A 17,669-nucleotide genomic window follows, 5' to 3' on the forward strand; every position below is an offset into this window, starting at 1 on the left:
GTTACTGTAGTAAAGTAGGTAAATGTTTTAGGAGTTTAGCATCCAATTAACTGAAATAACTCATTCTACAATGGACATTTCTTAGACGTTGTGTAGGATGTTGTATCAGTTTGAAATGTATGAAATGTATGTACATTTTAAAACATTTTTATAAAAACGACTGTCAATGTTTAACTAACTTTTTTTTTCTTGTTTTCCTAATCATTAGAATGGTAATTCAACCTAGTCCAGGTAAGTACAAACTTTAATCACGTGTTAAGAGGCATCTTGGTCAAAGGTAAGTAAGCTAATACAAGTAAAAACTAATACTTAATTTTCATGAATTTGTATTATCCTAATATATACAATTAGTTGTATTAATCACATTAAAATTATAGTTAATGCAGCCATGACAATTCAGCCTTTCCACACATGTTGTTTCAAACCCATTTCCTTTTTTCAGTGGAACACAATTTCAACCTCAGTCACAATTAATTGTAATTGTATGACAGTGTTTAACTATTTAATGTACTTTGGAAACAGTTTTTAATAACAGTGATCCATAAAAATGCTGAGTCTATGAGTCCGCAATGATGATTGCCAGCTGTGTCAGGTATTATTATTATTATTATTATTATTATTATTATTATTATTAAATTACATGAGTGAAATCTCATTTTTGATGGACTATCATTAAGGTGAGTATAGATAAATGGGTAACACTTTACAATAAGGTTCATTAGTTAACTACATTAGTTAACATGAACTAATAATGAACTGCACTTATACAGCATTTAATAATCTTTGTTAATGTCAATTTTAACAATTACTAATACTTTATTAAAGTTTTGTTGTTAACGTTAGGTAATGCACTGACTAACATGAACAAAGATTTATAAATACTGTAACAAATGTATTGCTAATGGTTTGTTCATGTTAGTTAATACATTAACTAATGTTAACTACTAAACCTTATTGTAAAGTGTTGCAGATAAATGAAAAGTAATTGTTAATGAAACCATATCAGTCAAAGACCTGTTAAATAATTTCATGCAAACTGTATTAGTGCTGTTATTAACATGCATATCTATTATATTTACATTTGTTGGCAGGTTCAGAATGCAGTGTCAAAGGGACTGACAGGAAGTTCGTGCACAGACATCCAACGGCACTGGAACTCAGGGACACAGCGCAATTTAGCCCCAAAGAGGCTGACAGAGATCTGTTTTAAGCACCACAAACCTGTGGATGATTTGCCTGAGTTGCCAGCTGTTGTTTTTCCATCACTGCCACCAACACCTGCTTTCAAATCTCACAGTGAGCTGAGGAACGCCTGATCAGGTGTTCATATACCTCTTAGAAGCCTTCTCCACAAATCCATTTCTGCTGAACCAGCATTAATACCAGCAAACACCACACAGCAGCTGGCATCACATGGTGAGCATGGCCCTGACATGCAATGCCAAAAATGCATGTCATTTTACAACAAATATGTCAACCTTGATGAGGATAGATTAGCCAGGTTGGAAGATGTCACTAAAACACAAAGCGCCTCTCATGTGTGGTATGATGCACGGAAATTGCGAATAACTGCAAGCACTGCCAAAAAGGTGCCTTTGCGTGTGTCTACCAAGCCAGACAATTTTGTTCGAGAGCATCTTTTCCCCAGGTTCCATGGAAATTCTGCTACTCAGCATGGTCAGGAAAATGAGGAAGTGGCCCTTGCATGGATTGAGAGCTCTGGGTATGTTGTGGAAAGAAAAGGAATGGTGGTTAGCTGTAAGGAGCCATGGCTTTCTGCAAGTCCAGATGGCATTTTGAACTCATCAGAGCTGCTAGAAATCAAGTGTCCTTTTCTGAGCAAAAACTGCACACATCTGGCAGAACTGTTCTCTGGCAAGCTCACTGATTTAAAGATGGTGGATGGCGTTCCTAATCTACAACCCAAAGGTTCCCGTGGGTACTACCTCCAAGTGCAACTAGGTATGTTTTGCACTGGCTTAGAGAATTCTAAGCTGCTTGTTTGGGCTTCAACTGAGCAATTTCTTATTGATGTTCCATTTGACTGCCAATTTTGCTTTGATGTAATATCAAAATTGAAATCCTTCTACTTTACCCATATGCTTCCAAGAATTGTAGATGAGTTTGACTGCGGAAGACTTGTGCTTTGTCGTAAATATACAGACATGTGCAGGTAAGTACTGTTAAGGCTAAGATTAAAAAGTAGTCACAGGTCAATTTTCTGTTTGTACACTGATCAGTCATAACATTATGACTACCTGCCTAATACTGTGTAGGCTGTCTTGGTGTTAAAAGGGGGACCTACACAATATTAGGCAAGTGGTCATAATGTTATGGCTGATCGGTGTATGTTAGTGTCATGAAGTTTACTGTCATTGTTTGCGGACTTTTACATTTTAGTTCTGACTCTTGTTGATAATTTTGAAATAGTAATGAAATTGTTTTATTGTTTATTATCTGGAAGCTGTTTACAATAACTTATATTAAGTAATAAAAATGTTTATGATACTAAGTTTTAAAATAGTAAAAAAAATGTTTATTGTGATTATCTAAAAGTTGCTTACAATACTAAGTTTATAAATAGAAATGAAACTGTTTACAATACCAAGTTTTAAAAAAGTAATGATTTTTTTTATTGTGTGTTTACAATACTATTAAGTATACAGAATGTTTACAGTAGTATTAAAAGATTTGTTTAAAATGGGTAACACATTTCTGCTTTTTACATAACGCTGTGTTACTTTGTATACACTGTACACTGGATTATTATCAGTGCAAATAACAGTAAAATATTGAGTGTAGGTGTACATTTTTGAACCACTTTTAGGACACTAAGGTCTTTGTATTTACATAATGTACATAAGTTCAGTTAGAACAGGATTGATAGTGAACAAGATAGCACTTTTCATTCTGGATCTTCGTGGATGATGTCACCCTGCATATTCACAAGCGCTGCACAGACTCTGAGAATTTTGTCCATTTTGTGTGACATATTAATAGGGACAGTCTGGGAGACAATTTTGAACACCTTGAGCCGTCTAATTACTCTTTCTACATGTATACGAACATTGGCTATCCTCCTTGTGCCTGTAACATCTTCATCAGATAATTGTCCACCTTTGTGAGTAAATGCTGGCATGACCAGGTTTACCCCTTTCTCAAACAGTAAATTACGAATTGTGAAGCCTCTGTCTGCCATCACTTCATCGCCAGGTTGAAGATAGTCCAGAAAGCCAGACTCTAGGGTAATGAACTTGTCACTACATCTCCCTCCAAAAGCGGGGGAGATAAACATAATAAGACCAGAGGGGGCAATAGCAACCAAATACTTGATTGTATTACTTGAATAATAGTGACTGTATGATTCCCCTCTCGAATCAAGATTGTGAGCTTTTTGTAAAATGGTTTCAGAGCAGTCAATAATGCAGGTGGTGTTAGGAAAGTTTTCCATAAAGCACTGAGGCATTGTGGCACGGATTGTCTCTCGTGGCAGCCAGGGAATGTACACTTTCATGTGCTCCGCCATTGTGTCAATCCAGTAAGAAAGAATGCGGCTTACCACACCCTGTGACACATTAAAACGTTCAGCAAGGTCTCCCTGAAGTAAGTTCAACTTGAGCTTCATCATGGTCATCATTATTTGATCCATTGTGTGCATCTTAAAATTGGCTGTGTAGAACTGCTGCAGATATTTAACATGCTCTTTAAATACACCAATAGTGAAGCCTGTGTACAATAAAGAGCTAGTGTCATTCTTAAGAATATCAAGGGCTATGGGTTGTTCTTGATAGCACTGTGTTGCTTTGTGAGACACAATTACATTATCATCTGCAGCATAACTGTGGTCTGCTAATGTCTGATCCTCATACTGAGTGCAGGCGTCCTGCTGTGGTGGAGATAATGTCTGTACAGTGTCGACATCACTTTCGACATAATTGTCACCGTCGACGTCACTTTGCTCAGCATCTGCAAGGTACAACACACCACATTACAAAAAGCTCTGAAAACATAATATTTTAAAAGTACTTAATTTTTGTCATTGTTTTTTTTTCATCTTCGTTCTTTGGTATCTTATGTGACTAATAACTCGTGTGGCATTAAACAAAACGTGTTTACTTGATGTTGTTTGTCAATAAAAAACACATTAAATTTAGCAAAACATACATGTAGATGGTTATCATTTATGTATTTGATGCAAATTAATAAAACCGATAAATTCCTATAACTACTAATACAACTAACGTCCTGAATTCATACAAAATTAACTTTTTAATGCACTGTGTGGTTTGAGCCTGTTATCAGAAACAATAGCGTAATGCTAGAATTAAATCATTTATGCCTAATCGATATGCCATGAATAAATGCAAAGATAAAGCTAAAGACAATAGTGATTATAAATGTTCATGAAATGCTTAACCATGCATTTAATCGAGATGCTGTAAGTTACCTGTTCGAGCATATGTCCTGGCGAGACGTCGCCTCGGAGTCTTTACCGGAGCATCATAGCCCAACCACTTTTCAGGGAATGGATGATCTTCCGTGGGTCTTCCATCAACAAAGTGAAATGAGCAAACATACGGTTGTTTTGGCGGTCGCTTTAAGTTTAAAGCTTTTAACCAAAGCCGACGAGCTTCTTCCCCCTTTGGAGGTTGATGCAGATCATATGGTGCGCCACAGCCGCATTCAGCTCTGGTCCGTGGATTATGGTCAAAACAAACGTTTTTAAGCAATGCACGGCGTTTGTACCAGTTATTATGGCAACCTCTGACTGCACAATGTGTACCTGACCTTCTAGATTCCATAATATATATTAATAGGCCAGTCAAAAAGGCACACTCGCAATGCGGCTACCATAGGTTTAGTGTCTGACCGGAAGTCTTACACCGAACAGCTCAAAGATGGCGGCGCCCGGGTTTACGTCAAAAATAAGGTGAATAGCGTCAGTTCTGGCAGACACGTCAGTCAAGCTTGCGTCAGCTGACACTCAGCTGATCCATTCCATCCAATAGGGATACTCTTCAAATTAGACAGCATCTTTTAAATACCTCCCAGCCATCAGAGCTGCTTGATCACCGCACTGCACTCGTCATATGCTATGCTCATTGCTTATTAATAGATTAATGCTACATCTAACTTTGCGATGTCAGTTTGTTTATTTTTCGAACTGACACTCACCATGTCAGCTTCGGGTTCGTCTGATGATCAGCCCATGGACGAGGTTTCTGGGCCAGATCAAAGCTCCCTGCTTGTCTTGCCAGCAAAGGACCCTCGCCAAACATCTCCGAATGGCCATCTGAGAGAATCATCACAACCTTGTACGGCCTTGATATTCAAGCTCCCGTCGGAGTTACTCACGATTAACTTTTCAAGTTTTTTCTCGCAAATGTGGAGGACCCAAATCAGCTGCCTTCCGCTCCTCCTCAGCCGGATCCCAGAAAACAAAGTTCCAAAAGGAAAAAATATTTGTCCAAACTGCGCACCTCCAGTTAAGAAGTGAATTGCTCAAAAAACATCTCTATCCACTGAAGAGGATCCAGTACTGTTGGCACTTCAAAACATTCATCTCTCTATCGCAAACATGGATGATAGGATTCAAGCTTTGGAACTTCATCTGCCTTCTTCAAGCTCCGTGACAATCAATATGCCAGGCCCTTCTACCAATGTAGACACAGCTTTCCCATCTAATTCGGCAACTAACTTCAATATCACGCTGCACAGGTCCCTGGCAACCTCCTCCTTCTACCGGATTGTCTTTCTTCCCTCCTGCCACTGCCATCTCTCCTCATATGCGAGCGCAAATTCTTGCAGGTAACGATATGTATTTAGTAAAAATCCTGCTTTGCTCTGATGTTCATGACAATCAGATAGTAGAATGCGGGGACATTTCTGTACTGTTAAAAGACAATGACCACAGGCTGCAAAAGTGTCTTACCATGGCTGAATAGAGACGTTATCTGCACGTCATTTCCTGAGCACAGGCAAGAGTTTGACACTTATTTGAGTATTATTTCAGATCTGGCTATGTCATATGGGGGCACACTCTTTTATGAATATCATAAGTCCTTCTCGGCCAAGTCGGTGATGTACATTCAAAGATTTTATCAAAGGATTGACTGGTCTGTCATTGATCTAGCTTTGATTAGCAGGCATTTTACGGGTCATCGAGCCCTGTCTCGCTCCTTATGCGGGTCTCTTACCCATACTACTTCACTATGTTCAAGAGCTGCCCAGTCATCTTCATCCCCATCAGATGAACATAACGATAGTAAGGACAAGGTGACATATACCCCACTCTGCTATAACTTCAATGAAAATGTATGTAAATTCTCTAATTGTAAATTTATTCATGCTTGCAGCTATTGCGGGGACAGCTGAAATCCATCTGCCCTTGCAGAGCTTGAGCTTTGAAAAATAAAAAATAAAAATATCAACACCTGTCAATGCACCAGAGCTTCGCAAAGCACTGAAAAAAACATCCTGATCGTTGTTTTGTGACTTATTTATTAACTGGTCTCATTCATGGGTTTTTGGCTGGTCTAACTCTTTTCCCTAAAATGTCCCATATTTGTAATAACCTACAGTCTGCTCTCCAGGAACCGAATGTAGTCGATAGCTTACTGTAGTGGAAAAGGATACATGATCGGTCCATTTGACAGCACTCCTTTTTCCATATTCAGAATTAATCCATTAGGCGTGACAACCAGAAAATATTCAGGAAAAAAGCGTCTAATAATCGATTTGTCATCCCCTCACGACAATGAATCAATCCCAAGCATTAATAGTTTTATTCCTCTCAAGTGTTTTTCCTTGTTCTATGCCTCAGTTGATAACGCTATTAAGCTCATTAAAATAGCCAGTAGAGGTGCTTGGTTAGGAAAAGCAGATATAGTTGATGCATTCAAAGTTATGCCCCTTCATCCATCTCATTGGCACTTGTTTGGTGTTCGCTGGCGAAATAAAATGTAAAATGTACTTCTCAGTCAAACTCACTTTTGACTGTCGTAACAGCCCTCGTATTTTCAACACATTATCAGAGGCTCTATGTTGGATACTACTAAATAATCACAAATTGCCTTTCATGCTTTATCTTCCAGATGATTTTCTAGTCATCGACTATCCTAATTCCACACCAAACCACTGTATCAATAAATTAAAAGACATATTCCTCAATATTTCAATATTCCTCTCTCCAAAGAGAAAACTCTTGGGCCATCTATATGGTCTATATATCTATATATCGGTATTACTTTTAATTCAGATCTTCCAAGAAACTCGAAAGAATTCAAGCAGTAATTAAGGAATTTGCAGGACGTGTATACGTTTCAAAATGGGACTTGCTTTCTCTTTTAGGCCATCTCAATTTCACCATGCGAATTGTTCCTCAAGGTCGCTCATTTATATCAAGGCTTCTTAATCTCACAAAAACAACCGATAAACTACATGATCTCATTAAATTAGATGCTGGATGCCGCTCCGATCTAAGCTTCTGGTCTCCTCTTTGTGATAAGTGGAACGGCATTTCCTTTTTTTATAATGATTACATTGTAAGACCTTAGGTCATTTATTAGCTCAATTTAATTGTTACAGGGAATAAGAATTGAATCAACTGTAAATGATTCACTGTGAGTCAGAATTAATATTTAACACTTCATCAATTATTCGTCCAGCGAAAACTGAGGTTAGAGTATTTTACCAATTCTGGATAAAATATTATTCTGCTGCCAACAGTAACAATATTTTATTATGATTATTATTATTATAATTATTATATTATTATAAGCAAGAGGTAACTTGATCTTTTAAGTTTAAGGCAGTAATTTGACACACAGCACAAGAAACTCGTATATGTGAAAATCAAAACAAGCTTTATTGACTACTTCTAATGATTACAGGAAACTAAGGCTAAACACACACACACATTCATACGCACACACACACACACACACACACACATTCACAGAGTTGATATGAGTTATGAAGAAAGTCCCAAATACTAACTAAACATCGCAACCTGAGGAAAATCACAAAAGCAGAGCTTTGGCTTGATTCTTTAGGTTTAAAGGAGTTTCACCAGTTTCCAGCAAGAGAGAGAAGTTTGCTTGTACCTGCGTTTGCTCTGACAGCTGAGGTAATCGGGTTGTTCTGCGACTCACGTGCAGCGGAGTCCCGTTCTGGATTGGCTGTCTTTCAGGTGACGTCTTCTCGGGAAAGCCCTTCGTGGATTGCGCGGAAGCTTTAAAGTTGTTGCCGGCTGGTGAAACGCGCTGTTCTGAGCAGTTTTCTTCTTTGGAGACTTTGGTCAGATATTTCACGGAGTGTTTTGGAGTCTGGATGTGACGGCTGTTGAATGGTCAGCTGCGCGGCTCGTGGTTGAAGTCGGCGACTGTTAGATGGAAAATCAGCCCCGGTCAATCAGTTCTCAGCTTCTTCTTTTCAGCATGACCCAAGCGACTTTTTAGCCGTGGTCAAAGTAGCGGTGCTTCGGCTACTGGGTTTCAACGACTGTGCTTCAGTCCGACTTCTGACCGATTTCTGACAACTAGCTATTGGGAAAGCATAGTTTTAAAGGAGGAAGTTAGCTCCGTCCTTCAGATGTGATCCTCCAATGAGACGTTGCTACGGAGATTAGACACGCCTCGTCTATTGTCTATTGATCACATCGCGTGATATCTGTGGAACATTCTCCTGTTTTATTAACAACTTTATAACGTTTCTTAATATTTTTCTGATACTGAATTTCAATGTTTCATTCACACAGAATTACAGAGAATTATAAATTCTGCATTTAGAACTCAAACATGACACACTTCTTACACACATATTATTAGACTGACCTAATTAAAACAATGATTACCAGAGAAAGAAAAGGCATACGGGAATACAAACATATACTGCATTGACTCCAACCTGTTAGTAATCACATCATAGCAAGTGTTATTCTGGATATAGTTAATACTTTAAATGATTGTCCCTTTTGAGATTCAAGATTGAGTCCTTAAGCATAGAGTCATTGAACAGCGACCAGAGTCACTAGTGACCGGGTCAAAACGGACTCCTAATCAGGAGGTCTCTATGGATCCGTTGTTCTTTTCAGGTCCGTTTAATTAGTGTTTCCTGTTCTGTTCGTTTGATACAAAAGGGTTTTGTGAGCATCTATAAATTTAATGTAATCAGGAAGGCCTCAGAACAGATATCCTCTGTTCTTAAGTCCTGTTACCACTTCTCTTAATGCTGACTAGCTGGAATTAGGAGCTATCCAGAGCCCCCAGGGATTTTGGTGTCAGCAAATTAATCCTTTGTCAAATGAAGCTTTGTTCGATCACGTTGTTCACTGATAAAGTCATTGGTAAGTTCTGTCGAGCGAGGCCCTACAACATCGAAACTTCTGTTGATCTCAAATTTCATACAGACGGCGCACCTTCTGTCGGATATGGCGTTTTTTTCAATAACGAATGGTTTGCAAATGTTTGGCCCTCTGAATTGCTCAATTTACCTCATAATATTTAATCAACAGCTTTGCTGAAACTATATCCAGTAATCGTAGCCTGCTTGCTATGCTGTAATCAATAGTCAAAGAAAAATATTATGGTCTACTGTGATAACGAGGCCACTGTGTATATGATCAATAAAGGGTGCTCTTCAATCCCCTTCATTAATAGGTTTCTGAGACGTCTCATGTGGACTAGCATCACTCGCAATTTCAGACTCCGCACCGCTCATATACCGGATCACGACAACAAAAACCTGTGCCCAGACGCTTCACCTCATCGTCTGCATTGCCCACCTTTCAACCAGACTGTTCTCGACTAAATGCCACCCTGAAAAATCTGAATTCAGCCTCCAGATTCATGCGAGCTGGTCTAGCCAAGTCCACCTTAAAAATGTATGATTCTGCCTGGCTACAATTCCTTTAATTTTGCACAGTTTTTTCAGTCCCTGTTTTGCCTGTTAACATAAAAATGGTGTGTGCATTCATAACCTATTGTCACATTTCTGAAAAACTGAAATCATCATCCATTAAAAGCCGAGTTTCAGGAATTCAGTTTCATCTAAGATGTATAGACCCCTCAGTCTGCAGTCTAGTGGGAAATCCCTCCCTTCTTCTAGACGGCATAAAAAAGGAATCTCCAAAAGGCAAAGATAAACGTCTTCCTCTCACACTTTCTCTAGTTCAAAAAATGGTGCAAAAATGAAGACAATGGTGTTTTAATCATTTCGTGGATGCACTGTTGGAGGTCATTTTTCTTTCTGCTTTTTACGGCTTTCTCCGGGTGGTGGAATTCACTACTCGTAATTTTAAATTTGACCCTGCATGCAATCTCACTATCTCTGATATCTCATTTGACTTAGAGTCCTTCACCATATTTTTAAAGCAGTCAAAAAGTGATCAAGAACATAAAGGTGTTTCTGTGGTCATAGCTCACACTAATACTCTTTTCTGTCCTTTTAATTCCATGGTTTGTTTCCTGAAACTTCGCCTTCATGCCCTTCTCCACGAACCTCTATTCATCACTGATAAGAGGAGAGCCATGTCAAGATCCTGCTATCATATACAACTCACTCTTTTTTGCATCGGAGTAGCAACAACGGCAGCATCCTTCACATCGATCCCAACTTTAAAAGCTATGGGGAGGTGGTGCTCCATAGCTTATGAATGCTATGTTCGACCTGAAGTTAAGGACATTTTAAATCCACAGAGAAATATGGACTCTAAAAAAAATGTGACTGCACTGGATTTCCATGTGTCATCATTTCAGTATCACTCAAAACCACTCACATATGTGATTTCGCATTTTCATGTGTTTTTCTAATTAAATGAATTCATGAGATTATTCCTATGTTATTTCAGTTCACCAAGGTACAGTTTCTCGTGTTGCAGCTTTTACAAATTAGGTTTGCAGCAGGTTTGTCGCAATAAGGCTTATCCGGGCTCAGCAAGATGCTGTTATTCATTGCAGATTTGTGTTTTAGCAGCATGCTTTCTGCCAAGGTGCACTATACTCAATTGGCAACATGCTTGTTGCAAGAATTATACAACTTCCGGCCGGCTTGCTTAGCATGCTATGCGCAATTCGCAGCCATCCATATTAATCGTGCTTGCTTAAGGCTGCTCATTAACCATTACCATTTATTACGGTTGGAGGATGGTCTGTTTTGGGGGAAATGTATTGCTGCGCTCCCTGCTCTTTCCAGGCATGGCTGCTTGAATGTCAGTTAAGCTTGCGTCAGCTGACACTCAGCTGGTCCATTCCATCCAGTATACTCTTCAGATTAGACAGCATCTTTTAAATACACCTCCCAGCCATTCAGAGCTGCTTGATCGCCGCACTGCGCTCGTCATACCTGCCTCCATCCCCTACTCCTCCAATATTTGACTGCACCCGTTGCTCAGTATCTTATCTAAGTGTTGTTGTCGTTTTTGTTGTTAATTCCTCATGTCTGTTCATTTCCCTTTCAGGTGATGTTCATGTGTTTTTCTGTGAGATGTCTTTGTTCTATTATAACTGCTCTGGTTAGTGGAAAATGTATCGCTGCACTCCCTGCTCTTTTCAGGTATGGCTACTTGAATGAGCGGGGAGTTTTGCCCAGAAAAGTTCCATACCGCCAACCTTAAATTGCTATTGCATTGCTTATCGTTTAAATTGTTTTACTGTAAACATTCTCTGTGATCATTAATAAATCTTTGATGATAGTAGTCTGACAGAAATATATATTATGAGAAAACGAAAGTGTTTTTTGACCTTCCATGCATGTAAACCTGTTTTAGGAGACTCCCAAAACAAAATTAGTGTGGCCCAGGATATGAATTTGTGACGCCGGACACAGGATGAAAAATTTAAATGGGGTCTTTTATTCCAGACTGCACTTGGAACAGTGCAGCATTAAGTATGAACATTTTGGAAAATAGTGACAGAAAAATAGAAACGTGAATACAGCTAATAGGAAAAAATAAAGTTTGATCTTCACATCAAAATGAGTGCACTTCTTTTCCACCACAATCATTAGCTAACAAAGACAACGGTAGTAGCCTTTCATGCTGGAAAACAAATAGACACACAGTTGTAACATAACAGCTGTCAACAAATCAAAGTTGTCAAACCAAATAAAGCTACTCAAATTACATGATAAGTACATGGAAGGAAATTAGTTGCATTTTTGGAGTATCCTTAATACATTACAAACACTATTGCAGCATTTAACACTCAGTTAACCTTGCATTCGTAAATGAGTACTATGAGGACTTAATAATAATTCAAACTTACAACTCATCACCACTTGAGCACATGTACACATTAACAGGGCCAGTTGCTGACTCAATTTCCCTCTGCAGATGATAAAGGGACAAAATTCAAACTTTCCCTTAAAGCAGAACTAAGTAACTTTTTTTACCTTCATAAATAGTTTTCTAAGTCCTTATGATGGTTAATTGACGTGTAGTGATGTGTTTGAGGCGAGCACTAACCCCCTCTGGCACATCTACGCCAAAAAACAGCACTTACAAGTTGAACTGCACCGACCCGACACAATCTTTTCTCATGTTCACGCGAGAGTGACAAAATGCTTTATGGTAATTCAAAAACAATGTATATATTATGACTTTATAAGACAATTTCGAAAATTACCCACCTCCATCAAGATTTCTTGTACTCTATTTGCAAAACTACTGCGCTGGTGAGCATTGTAGTCCAGAGCTGCGCTTGGAGTATTTACGACAGTGTGATTCACTGAAGGAACCTGTAGGGGGAACTTCGCAAATCTTACCGAGTTCCGCTTAAAAGGGATAGTTCACCCAAAAATGAAAATTTGATGTTTATCTGCTTACCCCCAGGGCATCCAAGATGTAGATGTCTTTGTTTCTTCAGTAGAACACAAATGATGATTTTTAACTGCAACCGTTGCCATCTGTCAGTCAAATAATAGGAGTAAATGGGAACTTCTAATATAAGAGCAAATAAAACTAACTTAGACAAATCCAAATTAAACCCTGTGGCTCGTGACGACACATCGATGTCCTAAGACACGAAACGATCGGTTTGTGTGAGAAACCGAACAGTATTTATATTTTTTACCTCTAATACACCAATATGTCCAAATGCGTTCAGCACTCGGTTAGTGAGGTCTGATCGCGCTCTGAAAATGGTAGTGATGTCTGACACTCATTCAAGTATATGCGCGAGACATCACTGCCGTTTTCAGAGCGCGATCAGACCTCACTAAACGAGATATAATATAAATATGATATACTGTTTCTCACACAAACCGATCGCATCATTTGTGTTCTACTAAAGAAACAAAGACACCTACATGTTGGATGCCCTGGGGGTAAGCAGATAAACATCAAATTTTAATTTTTGGGTAGACTATCCCTTTAACATTTGGAACACATGGCGTTAGAACAATGATACTATTACACTCGTTCCAAGGAAACACTAATAAACACCGTTACCATCAATAAAGTGAACACTCACTTGGATGCTTTACACTCGCACCGGGAACACAAAGGGCCTATGCAGCACTTTTCTCCCTTCTAAACAAAATAACTATGTTTCAGTAACACTGCATTAGATTATGCACAAAATAAGTTTTTTAACAGTACACTGATACAGATTATATCGTCAACACTTACGCTTGTAATATCTTGAGAAACAGTTAGCTCCCCCAAACTGAACTGTTCGTCAGCAATAGCTGTCCATATGCAAAACTACACAGCCATCCGAACTCACATCACACAGAGAACGAGTATATAACTCACTGCCTGTGCATATTTCTCGATATTTTGTGATTTTAATGATGTTGATCATCTATTTCAGGAGGAACATTTACCCTGCACTGATAACTCGTGCTGCTCATTCGTAGCTTTCGCGGCACTTCACGACACTCACACAGCCGTGTTTCTTAAAGGGCCAGCATAACATTATGCAGCAGATGAGAAAGGCATGATAACATACTGTGTGTGCAGTACATTTAAACCAGGGGGTAAAAAAAAACAGGTTTTGTGTTTGACACAACTTTTCAAACTGGTTACATCAGGAACCTTAAAAAAGGCATAAAAGGGGCACTTTAACAGTCTACTATTGTCTACTAATACCCTAATGAGAGTTAGTTTTCATGTAGTTGTAAAGTTGCTTAGTTATTAGAATGTCTAAAGTGGACCATCAAATTGTGGATCATGGATTTCAATAAATCTGTTGGTTGAATGTCATTGCTTTTTGAATGTGATTGTGGTTTTGCCAAGTAGAACATGATTCATGTCTCTTTGTTCGGATGTTTTTAGCCTGAAATGTCTGTCCCCCTCCACAACCACTTTGTATGAAGCATATGTGTACTAATATTCAATTTGAAATGTAATATGCAATAAACGTTGTCAAGGTGATGTATGAAGTACTCACAAAGTCTCATGAAAAACAATTACTTTTCTTGAGCATGAATTACACAGAAAGTGCTCTCCCTTTATACTCACAGCAGCTGTCAGTCAGTGCAGCTCAAGATCAATGAATTCAGCACACTTGTGAAAACTCTTATTTTGTTCAATGAATCTGTGCATAATAAATCCTTAATTTACAGTGTGTTGATGCTTTAGTATTTAAGTGACCATATTCTGATTATAAACTAAGTATTACACTATTAAAGCCGTTAAAGCTACCACAGGACATTAAAGATAGCGACACACCAACAAGTGACATTTCACCAGAAGTTTTCCAGCTAGTTTGTATTATTGCGGACATTCTAAAGAACGCTTCATGCATATGGTCCATTAAAGGGCCCAAACTGTGCTAGGAAAATATCCTCAACATCATCACCTGTTCACATGTGCTTTAGTGTGTGAAAGATGGGTTTAGACATGACCAGTTATTTTTGGGAATATAAATTATTATTATTATTATTATTATTATTATTATTACAAATAACACTCATTAGCATCCAGATAGACTACACATCGTTTTATGAATTAAATGATGCATAAACAATAATCGGAACGATAAAAATAGAAAAAGAGACAACATGCTGATAGAGCAAGCAATAATCTCGGACATCTTGTTTAAGATTATTTCTATGAGTAAAGGAACCTGTTGTAAAGCACCGCTCACTCGAAGCGTCTGTTTCAGCACTTCGAGCCGAGCGCGCTCACCTCACGAGCATCAGGCGCGTTCACTGCGAGACGCCTAACCATAAATATCTATGCTTCTTATAACGTAGGTACTGGCTCTATGACTGACAGAAGCACATCATCTGCAGGAACACTGACATTTCTCTGTTCTTGATCAGCATCATCTGCCAGTTTATGCCTCGCTATTAATAACTCTGCTGCCGCCATGTTTCCAACACCTGGCCCCGCCTTAATGAAGGGATTGACAGGGCGGGGCGAGAACTTGATCTGCTGGAAATGCATTTTCAAATCCACATTGAATTTTGCTACTTCATTGCGGGGCATTTAATGAAAATGCAATCGCACTGTGAGTGTAAATGCAATTAAGAAAAATAACATTTAAATGATCATTTTGCTACAATTTTGGCTTGACCGCGTTAAACATATATAATCATTTCTTTAATACATTTTAATTTTAATTTTGCAACTTATAAAGCATTAAAATATATGTTTAAATTATTTGTTAAACGTAGTGTAGGAAATGGCAAATGTAAATTCTATTATTGAATTTGAATTATCATTTTGCTCCAAACATTGCATATATGGAATGGAATTGTAAATTTAAATACAGAAATGCATTGCCATTTTACATATTGCATTGCCATTTTGCATATTACATTTCAAACTGAATATTGCTACACATATGCTTCCATAACTTTGAGTCACTACCCTCAATGAGAATATGACAGCTGTTAGTTAATCTGTGAATAAGCCTCCCATGTGAAGATTTTATTAAATTTGAGCTTGAACAAGAATTATTTTAAACTATTGCAAGCTTTTCATCTTTCTGAAAGTATAAATTTAATTTTGAAAAACTCTTGCCCTTCTGTTATGCTAATCCAGTTCACAAAACAATTGTATTAAATCTTCTTTGCCAAACTCAAAAAACCCAGATAAAGTGAAACAAAACCATATTCTCATCAATATGATAATGAAGATTATGAAATTCCTGTGCAGAAATACAATGATGCAGACAACCTATATCAAAACAGAAGACTGATTGCCTTAGCTGAGTCTCATAGATGGAAGTGGAATTAAGCTTCACTTGTACAGTGTTTAAAAAGTCCACTAAGTCCTACAAAACTGCAAAGCAACACTACAAAATCCTGCAAAAATAAATAAATTAATAAATTAATTTAAAAAAAAAAGAAGAAGAAGAAACTCTGACAAAAATTACTATGGAAGTCAATGGCTGCCACCAACTGTCTGGTTACCAACATTCTTCAAAATATCTTCTTTTGTGTTCAACAGAAGAAGAAAAAAACTAACAGGATTGGAATAACTTGAGGTTGAGTAAATGATGACAAAATTTGTATGACGTAAATGGGTGAACTATCCCTTTAATTATAGCCAGTAGAATGTCTTTTGGGGGAGCATCAAAATGAAATGTTAGCAGATATTAAAGGATTAAGGATTTTAAATAAACTTTTGCTGATAATTTATTCATCCCCATGTCATCCAAGATGTCAATGTCTTTCTTTCTTCAGTCGAAAAGAAATTAAGGTTTCTGATGAAAACATTCCAGGATTTTTCTCCATATAGTGGACTTCAATGGGCACCAAACGGTTCAAGGTCCAAATTGACAGTTTCAGTGCAGCTTCAAAGGTCTTTAAACGATACCAGACGAGGAATAAGGGCCTTCTCTAGCGAAACGATTGGTCATTTAGAAAAAAAAAAAAAAAAAAGTTTAAGTTTTACAAGCACAAATGCTCACCTTGCTTGTTCTGCAATGCGTGTTCGTGACGTCACGTAATACGCAATTACGTTGAAAAGGTCACGCTTGACGTTGGCGGAAGTACAGAGTGTTTATAAGTTAAAAGTGCAAATACTAAGTCAAACGCTGTTTACAAAAAAAAAGGTAAAACAACTAATGGTTCTTCCATCCTGTGTTGTCAGTGCCATCAGACTGTCATCCATCAGAACAAAAACACCTCTAAAGGGGGTCGCGCACCGGACGCGAAGCTCAGCGCCGTGCAGCGTCGTGTCTCTGACAACTCACAGGTATCACACACCGGCCGTGCACATTATATATGCGCTAGCTCAATTTTGAATCGACTCCTGATAGAAGAGCTGCACAATGGGAGTGTTTTATGTGAACAGGGAAAGTTTACATATGCCTATGCTTTAATATTTCACACTGAGGTTAGTGTATGTGGAAAAATGGCACAACGAAGCAAAAGGAAAGAAAAGGCTACGTTTATAATACATTTTTAGACTTTATTCAAGCTGTTAAACTAAAAATGTAAAACTAATGTATCTTGCAGCACAGGGTGAAGTCAGTATGTACATTAACGACAATTTGAGAGAAATATAATATACATTTAATGTAAAACAATGTACATGGCGCTCTGTGGCGCGGCAGGATTTTGAACAACTTCGTAGCTGGCCGCTGCGGACAGGCGCTGAATGTCGCCGCCAGTGTGCATACACTCATAGAAAACAATGCGTTCGAATTTTAAAGATGTGGCGCGTTCGGTGTGCGTCCCCCTTAAAACGCTGTTGCTCAGTAACGGTGGAAATC

The 17,669-nt window shown here is 38.2% G+C and overlaps 1 protein-coding gene across 1 annotated transcript; it reads left to right on the plus strand.

Moving 5' to 3' along the window:
• The first annotated feature begins 1,317 nt into the window (after positions 1–1,317).
• LOC125254751 lies at positions 1,318–13,040 on the plus strand. The gene is made up of 2 exons (XM_048169542.1): positions 1,318–2,173; positions 10,521–13,040. The coding sequence occupies exons 1-2, from the start codon at positions 1,434–1,436 to the stop codon at positions 10,579–10,581; spliced, it is 801 nt and encodes a 266-aa protein (XP_048025499.1). The 5' UTR covers positions 1,318–1,433; the 3' UTR covers positions 10,582–13,040.
• Positions 13,041–17,669: the final 4,629 nt, after the last annotated feature.

Source organism: Megalobrama amblycephala, linkage group LG19, assembly GCF_018812025.1.
Source record: "Megalobrama amblycephala isolate DHTTF-2021 linkage group LG19, ASM1881202v1, whole genome shotgun sequence".
Taxonomy (NCBI): Eukaryota; Metazoa; Chordata; class Actinopteri; order Cypriniformes; family Xenocyprididae; genus Megalobrama; species Megalobrama amblycephala.

Bases quoted from the DNA above. Each gene is read 5' to 3' on its own strand.
- LOC125254751 (XM_048169542.1), top strand. From the start codon at position 1,434: ATGCAATGCCAAAAATGCATGTCATTTTACAACAAATATGTCAACCTT. The intron at 2,174-10,520 runs GTAAGTACTGTT...ATCACTGATAAG, and splicing joins AAATATACAGACATGTGCAG to AGGAGAGCCATGTCAAGATC.